The sequence below is a fragment of the Coffea eugenioides genome, chromosome 8 (genome assembly GCF_003713205.1).
Source record: "Coffea eugenioides isolate CCC68of chromosome 8, Ceug_1.0, whole genome shotgun sequence".
NCBI lineage: Eukaryota > Viridiplantae > Streptophyta > Magnoliopsida > Gentianales > Rubiaceae > Coffea > Coffea eugenioides.
Window position 1 is genome coordinate 4,752,506 of NC_040042.1, and position 12,833 is coordinate 4,765,338.

The 12,833-nt window shown below is 37.0% G+C and overlaps 3 protein-coding genes and 2 non-coding genes across 9 annotated transcripts; 3 read left to right on the forward strand and 2 right to left on the reverse strand.

Moving 5' to 3' along the window:
- The first annotated feature begins 639 nt into the window (after positions 1-639).
- Positions 640-7,459, forward strand: LOC113779213 (pentatricopeptide repeat-containing protein At5g41170, mitochondrial-like). Of its 5 annotated transcripts, XM_027324730.1 has the most exons (6): positions 640-3,397; positions 3,776-3,832; positions 4,964-5,043; positions 5,163-5,483; positions 5,578-5,714; positions 6,035-6,417. In XM_027324730.1, exon 1 carries the CDS (start codon positions 1,050-1,052, stop codon positions 3,303-3,305), a length of 2,256 nt encoding a protein of 751 aa, XP_027180531.1. In that variant the 5' UTR covers positions 640-1,049; the 3' UTR covers positions 3,306-3,397; positions 3,776-3,832; positions 4,964-5,043; positions 5,163-5,483; positions 5,578-5,714; positions 6,035-6,417. The 5 variants fall into 5 exon arrangements, with proteins under 5 accessions (XP_027180531.1, XP_027180530.1, XP_027180529.1 ...); XM_027324729.1 differs by lacking the exon at positions 6,035-6,417 and adding an exon at positions 7,093-7,459 and having other exon boundaries at positions 640-3,832; XM_027324728.1 differs by having other exon boundaries at positions 640-3,832.
- LOC113780025 (class V chitinase-like) lies at positions 6,899-7,775 on the reverse strand. The gene is made up of 3 exons (XM_027325847.1): positions 7,474-7,775; positions 7,248-7,389; positions 6,899-7,204 (listed from the first exon to the last, which is right to left on the reverse strand). The coding sequence occupies exons 1-3, from the start codon at positions 7,773-7,775 to the stop codon at positions 6,899-6,901; spliced, it is 750 nt and encodes a 249-aa protein (XP_027181648.1).
- Positions 7,776-9,690: 1,915 nt separating this feature from the next.
- On the forward strand, positions 9,691-9,762 carry TRNAW-CCA. Its single transcript has one exon. It is a non-coding gene; the product is annotated as a tRNA-Trp (tRNA).
- A 102-nt stretch (positions 9,763-9,864) lies between these two features.
- Positions 9,865-9,936, forward strand: TRNAW-CCA. The gene has a single exon. It is a non-coding gene; the product is annotated as a tRNA-Trp (tRNA).
- Positions 9,937-10,246: 310 nt separating this feature from the next.
- LOC113781386 lies at positions 10,247-12,827 on the reverse strand. The gene is made up of 7 exons (XM_027327303.1): positions 12,688-12,827; positions 12,482-12,571; positions 12,225-12,379; positions 11,559-11,679; positions 10,986-11,105; positions 10,835-10,905; positions 10,247-10,753 (listed from the first exon to the last, which is right to left on the reverse strand). Exons 1-7 carry the CDS (start codon positions 12,799-12,801, stop codon positions 10,507-10,509), a joined length of 918 nt encoding a protein of 305 aa, XP_027183104.1. The 5' UTR covers positions 12,802-12,827; the 3' UTR covers positions 10,247-10,506.
- Positions 12,828-12,833: the final 6 nt, after the last annotated feature.

Consider the following 12,833-nt stretch of genomic DNA (forward strand, 5'->3'; position numbering starts at 1 on the left):
CAAAAAAATATGATTGCAACTACCACAAATATATTACTTGATCAATTGGTACATTGAATACTTTTCAGTGGACACTGGCTGTGCGTAGCATAGCGTAGCTTAAATAGTATATATACATACATATGTATGTATATGTGTATGTGTATATATATATATATATATATATATATGTATACCAAAACTAATCATCTTTACATTTTAATTTTAACAGATTCTCTAACAATAGTATATATACATACATATGTATAAATATGTGTGTGTGTATATATATATGTATTCCAAAAAACTAATCATCTTTACATTTTAATTTTAACAGATTCTCTAACAAATTAACTTTCATAGTTCAAACTTTTAAACTAATTTCTACAAAAAAAAAAAAAAAGAATTGTACAAATAAACATATCTATATCATTTGTCCACACATTGCCTTAATCATTAATCAGAACACATATAAATTCGGGAAGTCCAGGCCCAAATGTGAGGACCGCCGAAAGGTCCAATAACCAAGACCCAGGGTCACAAGTCAGAGAGAACTCTAGAGGGCGGCAGAGTGGGGAGAAACTTGAAAAATAGTTGTGTTGCTGCCTTTGACGTTCAGCAAAAGTACCTGCAAACGCCACCAAGCCATAACAATATAGCTCAAAGGAAAAAAAAGTGGCATCCACGCCCACGCTGCTAATCTCATCTCACAGGTATCTTCAATTCTAGGACTTCTGAGTTTTCCGTCTTCCTAAAGGCAGGAAGATAAGACGACCCTTTACTCCGTTCTTCAAGATTGTTTCTCAAATTTGTGGTATTGAATTGAAATTTTTTGTCCTTTTTATTTATTTTCATCTGGGCTGGTCAGAATAGCAAGAATATGAAATTTAAGTATCTGGGATGTCTTTATTTTCAGTTAAGAGTTCAAGTTCTTGGGTTGAAGTAGTTAGAGGCATGGTCTCAACTTAGAATGCTATGGAGAAAGGGACTTTCTTGCTTTTTAGCGTCAGAAGAATTATGCTGGTAAGTTTGGCTGTGTTTGAAAGAAGAAAAGGTCGAACTTTTGCTTCATGGGTCTGTGCTTATTTTCAAAAAAATCTTACCTTGACTTGATTTTCTCTGGTTTATTCGAATTGAGGTCATTTAAGAGGCCTGTTATTGTTAAAGCTAGCAGCTTTACTAAACTGTATAGAGGTGCTTCTGCTCTTCTGCTTCTAGATGATTATGATTCTGGCTCAAATAGTGATAGCTCTTTAGTAGTGAATGAAGTAGCTGTTCCAGAAAAAAGGCTGCATACATGTGACGGGCTCCAGTTGCTTTCCATTGTGGTTAGAGTTATAAAGTCGTTGAACTGGCGAGCTGCAAGAGAGATGAGGTTCAGAGAATCCGTAGAGAAGTATGGTTTTCCATTTTCTATTGACGCCTTTAGGATGACAGTGCATGTATTTGGGTTTGCTCGAATGCCAATGGAAATGCATGGTTTGCTTAGGGATGTTTTATATTATTATCAAGATGTCGGTTATGATATGTTTGAGTTGCTTCCAAGTATGTTAGAATTGCTCAATGATGCGGAAACCTCGGCTGTTCTTGTTGATGTCCTTATAAAGCTTTTTGCTGCCAATTCTATGCTTGAAAATGCAGTTGACGTGTTTTTCCAGGCTCAGAACATTGGCGTTCAGCCTGGTATACGGTCATCTAATTTCTTGCTTAAGTGCTTGGTAGAAGGGAGTAGAAGGCAAGAACTTTCAACTTTATTTGAGGAAATGAAGAACTCTGGGCCATCTCCTTCTGTCTATACGTATACAATTCTGATGAATTTCTACTGTAATGAGCAATACGCACAAGACAAGGTGGATATGCAACAAGCCACTTCAATTCTTGAAGAAATGGATAATAATGGTATTGAGCCATCTGTTGTAACATACAGTACATATATTCATGGACTTTGTAGAGTTGGATATGCTGTTTTAGCCTTGAAGCTTATCCAGGACTTGAAGCATAATAACCAGCCCCTCAATGTTTACTGCTACAATGCTGTAATGCATGCAATTTGTAGAAATGGTAAACCAGATGAAGCTATGGGACTTTTGGGAGAAATGAGGAGTTATGGAATCACACCCGACGTTTATAGCTACAGCATTCTAATTGATGGGTTCTGTGAATGTGGAGAGATTGAGAAAGGTCTTACTTTATTTGAGGAGATGGAGAGCCCTGAAGTAAATATAAAACCATCTCTTGTTACCTATAGCTCACTCTTAAAAGGACTATCTGGGATTGGACTGATGGAAGCCTCAGTTGACATGTTCCATAGGCTTGGAAGTTATGGATACAAATATGACCAGCATGCATACAGCATCCTAATAAGTGGATATCTTATGCAGGGCAATTTGGATTCTGCCCATGAACTCCTGGAGGAGATGATCAGAACTAATTTGACTCCTTGTGCTATAGATTATAAAAACTTGATCAATGGTTTCTGCAGGATTGGTTCAATTGATAAGGCCTTGCAGTTGTTCAATACTGTGAAAGACTCAGGAGTACGGCCTAATACTTTAACTGTCAATGACATTGTAAGTGGGTACTGCATGGAAGGAGATATCAGGGAAGCTTTGGAATTTCTTGAAGAAATGACGGACCAAGGCATCAACCCCAACATTTATAGTTACAGTATAATAATAAATAGGCTGTGCAAGGAAGGAAAATCTGAATATGCGTTGGAGCTTATCCCTATGATGCTTAAAAGGAATATATTACCAAATGTTGTAGTTTATAGCACTCTCGTAGATGGTTTTGCTAAACAGGAAAAGTTGGAGAAGGCCTTAATGTTGTATACAAGAATGATAAAGTTTGGTGTTACTCCCAACACAATCACTTTTACTATCCTCATAAATGTATTATTCACCATGGGTAAAGTGAAAGAGGCGTATAATTTGTTTGAAAAGATGATTTTGAATGGCCTGGATCCTGATAGGATATGTTACACATCAATTATAGCTGGATTGTGTAAGATTGGATATGTGAAGATCGGTTTGAAGTTGTTTGAAGAAATGCTGCAGAAAGGCCATATGCCTTCAGTTGTTACTTATACTTGTTTAATTGATGGTTTTTGCAAACAAAATCGAATGGATATTGCAACCATGTTGGTGGATAAAATGAGAAGACGCAACATGTCTCCTGATGTGGTGACTTATGATGTTATTATTCATGGATACATTAGGAAGGGACAAGTGCACAAACTTCATTATTTATTTGACGAAATGAGAAAGGAAGGCATTGTTCCTGATGATATTATGTGTAAAACACTAGGGCTAATCGGCTGTAGATAAAGGATGTTAAGCTGCAGAACATGCTTTTACTAAGAGGGTTCTGGTGACCTTCTTAATCTGTGGCAGCTGTTTTGTTCAATACCTCTGCAAAGGTTGGAAATGCTGCAGAAAGGCCATATGCCTTCAGTTGTTACTTATACTTGTTTAATTGATGGTTTTTGCAAACAAAATCGAATGGATATTGCAACCATGTTGGTGGATAAAATGAGAAGACGCAACATGTCTCCTGATGTGGTGACTTATGATGTTATTATTCATGGATACATTAGGAAGGGACAAGTGCACAAACTTCATTATTTATTTGACGAAATGAGAAAGGAAGGCATTGTTCCTGATGATATTATGTGTAAAACACTAGGGCTAATCGGCTGTAGATAAAGGATGTTAAGCTGCAGAACATGCTTTTACTAAGAGGGTTCTGGTGACCTTCTTAATCTGTGGCAGCTGTTTTGTTCAATACCTCTGCAAAGGTTGGAGATGTGACCACTTTATCCTTCTTGCAGCTGGCTTGGTGGAGCCCAAACTGGGTAATGGTCTTTCTTGTGAATCTTTTTGTGTCTGGATATGTCGATTACTGCATGTCAGCAATGTAAAACTAGAGATTCTTGTTAACATGGAAGGGTACAAGTATGCTGCCTTTAGGATAATTATTAGGAATAGATACCCATGTACTTTTCGATAGGACTAATTGATGTAATGCAGTAGTTCTTATTGAAGGTTGAAACTCTATGCTTTCCAGGCAAGTGAGTAGCACTCTTTGTTTCCAGGAGTAGAATTTAAAGAAAACTAGTACCTTGTGTATCACAATTACCATTTCTTCAAAAAAGGGTTAGTTCCTTATTTTCGTAAGCTTTATGGTTTTAATGGATGAGATCCTGTTTCATGTCTTTACAAATACTACCATGTTTCCACCCTGGAATAGGTTTCACTCCTGTTGCCCGGAGAATTCATTCCCTTGAAACACACACACAAAGTTTCTGTCCTTTAGAATGTTGGTCGAACACAGAAGCTTATAGAATGTCAATCTCATTGCACCTACTATGTCAACTTTAGGGAAGTATTCCATTTTGCGGTTGTTATCAGTTCTGAAGCTTTAATTGGACCCAATCACTTAAAAACTCAACCTGGGAAGCAGTCTCAGCTTTCTGAAGGTCTTCCTAGCATATACTGCTAGCATGACTTTAGATGTGCGACATTCTTTTTCGTACACGATCATCCTCAACAGCACTAGACAGCAGCACATAATGGTCTTCTTCACATTCTGCTAAGAAATGCTAGTATTGTGGGACCTTTAGCTATATATTGTAATTGGCTATTTAAAAAACCTGCTTCATTGTCTATGCATCTGCACCATTGAAGTAAAGTTTAACTGTTTTGAAGTCTGCAATTGTATTGTTTCTCTGGTGTTGTCCCATATTAAGTGACCTTTACTACATTGTTGCTGCTGTATGGAATTTCTTTCATCTGCTAGTTTTATCCTCATATATTTCCTTCAACTGAAACTGAGCATACAGATGGTGTGCTATCAAATTATTGTTATTATCCTATTTTGGTAGCGTGTTTTCAGCACTTCTCTCTCTCTCATAGTAGGTCTGGATTTCTTTAAAGTGTTACAGTGCAAATGAATGATGTAACTAACTCTAGCTTTCCTCGGTCAGATTGAAGGAAGGCCTTAGCATGAATGGGGAATCTCTTAACTGTGGCTGTTCCCATCAGGTTCTTTTTGGCAAGCACTCTGGTACAGTACTAAGCTTTAACACATCTCTCTCTCCCTCTATCTCATAGTAGTTATGGATTTCCTTCGAGTGTTAAAGTGCAATGCTGAAATTGTAATTAAGTCTAGCTTTGCTCTGCCAGATTGAAGAAAGGACTTAGCCTGAAAAGAGAAATAATCTCTAATATGTGGCCTGTGCCCATCAGGTTCTGTTTACTAAGCACTCTGCTATGGATACTTTGTCCCCCTCTTCATCTCAAACACAAGCAGATGCATTCTTGGTTCAAATTATGCATCATTTTCCTTTCCATTTCATTAGACTGAGTGAATAAAGGATTGGATTTCACCATCATGTGAGCTGGCAGACTTCAAATGCAGAAATGTAGTGTGAGAAAGTTTTGTCTGTTGTTGTCCAACGAGTTGTATGATTAAAAGAGCCAAGTGTGATACCAAGGCCACCTTTGGTAGGTTATATTTCTTCTATTTCACAACCATTTTCTATAAATGTTTATGTCTCATCTCATTTGCATATGTTTATCAACATGAATGCGTTCACAGGTAGCTGCATTCAATTCCATTTATCTCTTTAGAGGAATTCTGGATTGATGCAATCTCTAAATATCAATTAGAAGGGTTAATGCTGTGGAAACTCAAGTTAAAGAGTGGTGCCTTGAGAATTCTACTTACATCAGATGGTAAACTTCAGACAATCTTCAACTTGCTATAGATCAGGAATTCCTATATTTTGTTCGTGCTTATGGTCAGAACAGTATCAGATAAATGTGAAACCAACTGGTAAATCCCTCCCCCCCCCAAAAAAAACCAAAAAAAGGTACAAAAACAAAAAAGGGAATCATGGTGTGGTTTTATAACTTGTGTGAAATAAAGGACAAACTAGTATTTCAAATTGAAGGACTGTGCAGTATGTCAATAAATATTCTGGAATATGTATTACGGAGCCTGAAATCTTGGTAGATATTGTTTCCATATTCACAATCTCCTCTTTCACATGTAGGACAAACAAGAGCTAAAAATTGAAACATAGAGTCCACACACGTATGAAGATTTACAAATGGATCAACATACAGTCCACAAACATTGGAAGGTGGACAAATAACATGTCTAGTAATCGTCAAGGTTGTCAACAGCATCTGGCCTCACAGAAGCGTGCTTAATCACACCAATCAGATACTGTCCCAAGCCATTGGAGCTGCCATTGTACTGTGTACCACTAGTTAGTCCAACAGTAACATATGGAAATTGTACATATTTGCTTTACTAGTTAACTGGTATTAAGCATAATGTGGTGGAGATTTTGTTTTCGGTAAATTTGTTCAATCTTTGATGCATTCAAATGTCCACTTATTTCAGTTAAATGTAAGTCTGAGTTTAAACATGTAAATTGACAAAGTGGAAAGTGAAGTAGAACTGAAAATTGACACAAAAAACCTTAAAGCTCCAAGGTAGTAAAACCTAGATGTGCTGATGCTTTATATACTCGTGTTGTCTTTCTCAGTGAGGATTCCACTGGCACTGTTAACATTGTTTAGTTTTGTTGTTGTGATTAGCAGTAGTTCTATGCTTGTTTTCCTCTTGGAGATCAAAGCAGATATGTTGACTAAGACCAGTGTACAAGCCAAAACTTAGCTTGTAGCCTGTTTCTACATGTATGCTTAAGCCAAACATGAAAAGTAATTGGATTAAAGCCTGGAGGTTGATTATTTCATTATTCGGTTGATTATTTCATTATTCTTTGCACTGTTGCTCGTGAATATAAAGCAAGAATATTTTGACTAAAGTATAACACACAGACGAGGAATAGAAGTCTACCTGCTTTGGCAAGGTTCGAATTTTCATCACAACCAAGTGCCCAGAAAAATTACCCACCAAGACCCTGAGCCTTGGCAAACCTGATTTTATTTTTGATTGATCTGGTATCATCATATCCGATCCAGTTGGTTCCAGTATACGAATAGGTTGATACTGTTGTGTGATCATATACCACGGTAGTAGCTTTGTTTGCTAAATTGAAGTCCACTATATCTTTATATGCCATAATACCTCCATTTCCAGGACCAACTCTCACAGCGGGAGCTCCAATGCCATGATCGTTTGGGCCCTTTAATTGCCATGTCCTGCCATATGCTGGCATGCCCATGACTTGCTTTGGCAAGGGAACACCATTCTTCCATGAAGAAACTCCATAGCTAGTGCTGACATTACTAGACCTTGTCATAGACCAGCGCATGAGCCCCAGTTACTGCAGTGTTCCAAGTACCATGGCAGTCAGAGCACATGGGATTCAGAGAATCAACATATTTCCTAATGGCAGAACCAGGATAGGCATATGGCAATTCAGCTAACAAGAATCTAGAAGCAAAGTAAACAGCTGCAGATGTCAGGAGTCGAGGTTTGCCTGAGGCAGGTGACTCCTTTTCTAATGCAGTACGTCACTCCTTGAAGAGTATTGCAAGGTTTGTCATGTCTTGTCTGTTGTTTGGAAATTCCCAATCAAGATCAAGACCATCAAGCCCATACTTTCTAGCTGCATCTACGGTAGACTGAGTGACTGCACCGCGAATTCCTGGATTGCTTACCATGTTGTAGAAAGTGCAAGGACTTGCTGCTCCTCCCCCTAATGGACTGGAAGGGTCTTTTGCTGTTGCATTTCTTCTATGGAATGTGGCGTCAGGTACGGCAAAGGCGTAGAAGAGGAGAGTGAAATACGAAGTTGGTATGCTTGATGGAGGGAGCATCTCTACTATCTTGAACCTCAAAAATATACATCTTACCCCCTCAAATGAACAGCCCCTGTGCATAATTTTCTTCCTAAATGACCCCCGATTTTCCGAGTTTCTCAACGGTCAACTTTTAGAATGTTGCATTTTCCTCTTATGTGTTCATCATAATATGTATATTATGATGTTGGATTACAGTATAAATTAAATTTTTTTTTTTTGGAAAAAAAGCTCCCTCTATCTTGGCCTTATCTCCATCCTATTCCACTGCCATGTCAGTGCTCGTGTTGGTCACTACTCTTTTTTCGTTTGATCTATTTAAAATATATATATATATATATAATTCTAATAAAAATCGCAATTATCAGTCTTTTGAATTAGCTAAAAATTCAACATTAAATCATGAAAATTACTTTAATATTTTGAATTCATTTTTTCACATTTGATACTATGCAAAATATAAATCAATACACATTAATTTTTTTTAACAAACAACGTAACATGTAACAAATAAAAAGTCAAGTAAATTAACATAACAAAATCATATTTTACTATGAATATAATAAATTGCAAAGTAAAGGTACATTATTTTATCACAATAAACTATCATATTATTTATTTTAAATTATGATATATACATACATATTAGTCTTATACTGCACTATATATAAGGCGGGGGGACAAGGAGGCGGATGTAGTCCCATTCAAACCGATGCTAAATTATACATAAGTCTATGTAATAAGTTAATTAAACCACTGCCTAACATCACATCATGCAGTAACAAAATATTTCGATGAATATATAATAAGAAAACGCAACAAGTTAAAAGTTGATTATTAAAAAAGTAGGAATGTTGAGGCTAATTTGGGAAGAAAAGTATGCACATGAGTTTGTCAAAATTAAAAGTACAAACATGATTTACTTATGGGAACAAAATGTATATTTTTTAAGCTTAGGGTGGTAAAGTGTTACCACCCCAAAAGTTCATGAGGGCAAAGTGTTATTAACTCTTCAAGATATTATAACTTTCCTGAAATAGAATTTGAACCCCACTGCTTCCATATAATGGAGTTTGCCAAGAATATGAGCCTCATTGTTTTGGTTCCTTTTGGACAAGCTGCCTTTTCCCAAAGGAATTTTTTGATTGTTACATGCATAGAAAGACGCTGGTTGATCTGGTTTTAGACCAATGTCACAATCAAGACCATTCCACAAATAAGCTGCCCCAACTCCCAAGTACGGATTACTCTGCTTGTTTGACATTATTTATTCATTATTAGTCAATACAAGTTGGTTCAGTTGGTAAGAACGGATTAATTCTTTACAAAACGTCGTGTATGAACGATTTGTAAAAATCTATGTAACTTATGATTCTGAAAACTTACTCTAACCTCTAGTAGTAATCGAAGTCGAATCTATTCAAATTTTTTTTCTATAAAAAAATCATTTATTATTATACTATGCAAAAAGAACATCGTCAAATTCCCTTTTCTGGCTAAATATGTGTTAGTACTAGTTTTAAGTGTGCAATTTGAGAATAAAAGCTGGAAGATGTCATTTGGCAATCATTCAATCAGGTAAATGATCCTAAGTGCAAAATAACGATTCTTCTTGTCTTGTTTGACCATCCACCCAGCCAAAGCTATTTTCAATTGAGATGAAGCATAAAGCCATAAATACGTTGTAGGCAATTTTAAACGATTTTGCTGAACTATGATTGTTTGCAGAATTTATTTTTTAATTTGTTCTAGGCTGCTCCTTAGAAATTTATCATAGACTTTGTTTTTTTTTGGCTCCTGATTTTTAGAAGGGAATATCAGTGTATATTATGGAAAATAAATTAGAAATTAGGACTCACAGTACTAACAAAATTTTAAATAAAAGGTCTTTCTTTTATGCTATATATAGTTATTATATTGAGAGCAACCACAGGGATCCGTGGCGCAATGGTAGCGCGTCTGACTCCAGATCAGAAGGTTGCGTGTTCGATTCACGTCGGGTTCAAAATCCCCGATCCTTGGTCCCTCTCCTTTTCCCTTTCGGACACTAATTGCTTATTTTATGCCAGATATATTTATTATATTGACAGGCTTACAGCAACCAAAGGGATCCGTGGCGCAATGGTAGCGCGTCTGACTCCAGATCAGAAGGTTGCGTGTTCGACTCACGTCGGGTTCAAAATCCCCGATCCTTGGTCCCTCTCTTTTTCCCTTTCGGACGCTAATTGATTTATCAATGATTTTGGATTTACCAAATTGAAGAATCTGCAAATCACCTCAAGCCTCTAAATCAGAGGGCTTAAACTCTTGGATGACCTTTCTTTTTCTTTTTCTAGACACTTTTTGGATGATCTTATTGGGCAAAAAAATTTTGAAAGAGAGATAAATTTGAGAAGAATAAAATGACCAATTAAACTCGCTTGGAGAAAACGACACCGCTATTCACCAGTCCGGTATTGTATACCAACCCCATAATGTTACGGTGCCTTCCAGCAAACAAGAACGAATACTCATTCCATTCAAGTTCGAAAAGCCAAAAGGCAAAAGAATAAATGAGCCAAGCATTTCTATTTTGAATGTGATATTCGGACTGAATTTGGGTGGGGAGACATAAGTTGCATTGTGAGTAATGTCAGTTTCAGCCTACACTCAGAACAAAAACATGGTACACAAGCAATTGGATCCTCCTTTTTGCACTTTCTACCACCTCAATACCACAGCAAGTGCTTGTCATTTGTAGGTTATGCTGTCAATCATTGACAGTGTTGTCATCCACCTCTGGCTTGACAAAGAACTCGATATAAGCAATGCGACTCGGTTGCTGATAGCCAGCATAATCAACATGGGAATGTGAGACAGGGGGTTTTGCAACCGAAACTAAGTGCTGAACTTTTAGCATTCCACCTCTCCCTATGGTCAACTTGCTTCCTCGATTATCTCTTATTACACTGCCAGGAATGTTTGCAGTTGTCGCACGAAGAAATTTGTATTTATACCTTCCACAAAAGCCAGATTAGAGCAAGTAGCAGAAATATGAACTGATTTCCAATCATAAAACCAGTGGTATTGACTGAAACCTGTAAGAGATTTGACGATCACAGCTGAAAGCAATCAAGAGATCAGTGTTGGCATAGTACATGAAGTCTATCTGCAAGAAGGAAAAGGGGAAATCCTGTAAAGCACGGTACACTCTTGCAGTATACTTGCTCATATGGAAACAAGCAAAACCTGTAAATCGCCATGGCCTTCACCTCTAAAGGTGACACATGGAGGATTTGGCTGAAGAGTTATCTGAATGCTTGATCCTGGCCACTCAAGATCATCAATAGCTTCCTTTAAAGCTGCAGACTACAAATTGAAAGCCCAGCATACAGTAAAGATGTGGTATATAGTATAAAAACAGAAGGTTTTTGGATCAATGTTTTATAGGTTGAAGTTGCATCCAAACTCTGCCTGATTTATCAGAAAAACATTACTTTGCCATCATCTTTAAGATTTAGAAGCACATTAAATTTGTAGGATTTATCTGAATGAATGAATGCAGGCAAAATGAGATTCTGTTACCTGGAAAAAGATATAGCTCTTCAAATATATTAAATGACAACCCATATCATGATGAAGATCTAGCAATACAATCAGAGTGCTGGATATTGCTCACGCAAAGATAAATATTTAAAAGGAAAAAGGCAAATTCACTTTAAAAGAAAGAAGTTGGCCTTGCTTGCCCATATTTGCACAATAAAACACTTTCTTATTGTTAGCTACTCCATAAGAGTGCTGGTTAAGAGAAGAAAAAAGTACCTTAACAGTGAAATGGAGAGGAGTGCTTCCAGCAGGTTCAAAGTTGTAGTCCCAAGAGATCGTGTCAGGGATCCTTGTTCTGACCTCCGCATAAATGCAAGCATCCAATGAATCAACTGACCTGTCCCCCCAAAAACACGCAAGAAAAAAGAGGCAAAACAAATAAAAGTTTGTTAAAATTTACCAAGTCAAAGGCAAATCAAATTCAGAAGCTTGTTTCGAACCCCATTCTGTCCCTATCAGTCAATTGACACTACTGTGACATCAAAAACCAAACTCAGAATCCTGGAAAACTCAATCATTGCGAAAGTGAGCTGATTGACAAAGTTGGGCCTCACATCATCAAAAACATGGTATCAAATATCAAATTTCCAAGCTATGGGATGCCTTAATGCTAAACTGAAGCATTCACTGGCCATAGGAGCCAAGTTTTTCTCATCTTATCAGTTATTTACAAAAGCGCAACAATCAAAATGTCCTTTAAGCTAAGACGGACGTTTTCCTAAACGAATGTGAAATTACTCGTGAAGTTCGAGTCGTATTACTACATAAATTTTCAAAATTATTATTCAACCTCTAATTATTCACAATTACGTAACCTTAGACACATTGACCTAATTTTCAATGAATAATAATCAGATAAAAACAAGGACAGTAGAGGATTACTTGAGAAGAAGTTGCATATCAGGCCCCGGATACCGAATTTCAATACTATTTGAATTTCCTGGAACTGAAAATGTATTCAGACAATCCACAAAAAGCCCTAAACTCACCCCGAATCGCGGTCTCCCTTCTGCACTATATTCGTACTTCACAAAAAGCTACATAAACAAAAATAATAATAATAAAGATTTAAAATCAATCCTAAAATGAAATAAAGATAACTTCCAAAAATTGAGTAAAAAAACTGAAAATTGGAGTACCTCTTTTTGTAAATAGACTTTGGCCTGAAGACAAGTGGATTCCTCGACGATTAAAACGATGCCGTGTTCTGATAATTCCACAACTGCGTCCTAAATGTATTGTATCATAGGAAACAGAGAGAAATTAGAAAGTTAAAATGAAATGTTTGTATGGTAAGGTCTTAGCCAGGATAATGAGACATTGAGTGAGAAAGATCAAGAAAAACCTGATGGCGTTTCCATCGGACGGATGTGAGAGCATCGACGATGCCTTGAACGTTATCGAGCTGGCATACTAGATCCAGTGCATCGCCGTCGGCGTCTATCGCCGATGAGCTCATTTTCTGCTGTCAATAGTTCCCGCCAAAAGTTG

What these genes read in the sequence shown, in the direction of transcription:
- LOC113780025 (XM_027325847.1), bottom strand. Translation starts at nt 7,775, where the DNA reads ATGCTCCCTCCATCAAGCATACCAACTTCGTATTTCACTCTCCTCTTC. An exon ending in CTTGCAATACTCTTCAAGGA is followed by an intron (nt 7,390 to 7,473) that starts GTGACGTACTGC and finishes CTTTGCTTCTAG; the next exon opens with ATTCTTGTTAGCTGAATTGC. An exon ending in ATGCGCTGGTCTATGACAAG is followed by an intron (nt 7,205 to 7,247) that starts GTCTAGTAATGT and finishes TCTTCATGGAAG; the next exon opens with AATGGTGTTCCCTTGCCAAA.
- LOC113781386 (XM_027327303.1), bottom strand. Translation starts at nt 12,801, where the DNA reads ATGAGCTCATCGGCGATAGACGCCGACGGCGATGCACTGGATCTAGTA. An exon ending in GATATGCAACTTCTTCTCAA is followed by an intron (nt 11,680 to 12,224) that starts GTAATCCTCTAC and finishes TTGGGGGGACAG; the next exon opens with GTCAGTTGATTCATTGGATG. An exon ending in GATCGTCAAATCTCTTACAG is followed by an intron (nt 10,754 to 10,834) that starts GTTTCAGTCAAT and finishes CTTTTGTGGAAG; the next exon opens with GTATAAATACAAATTTCTTC.
- LOC113779213 (XM_027324729.1), top strand. Translation starts at nt 1,050, where the DNA reads ATGGGTCTGTGCTTATTTTCAAAAAAATCTTACCTTGACTTGATTTTC.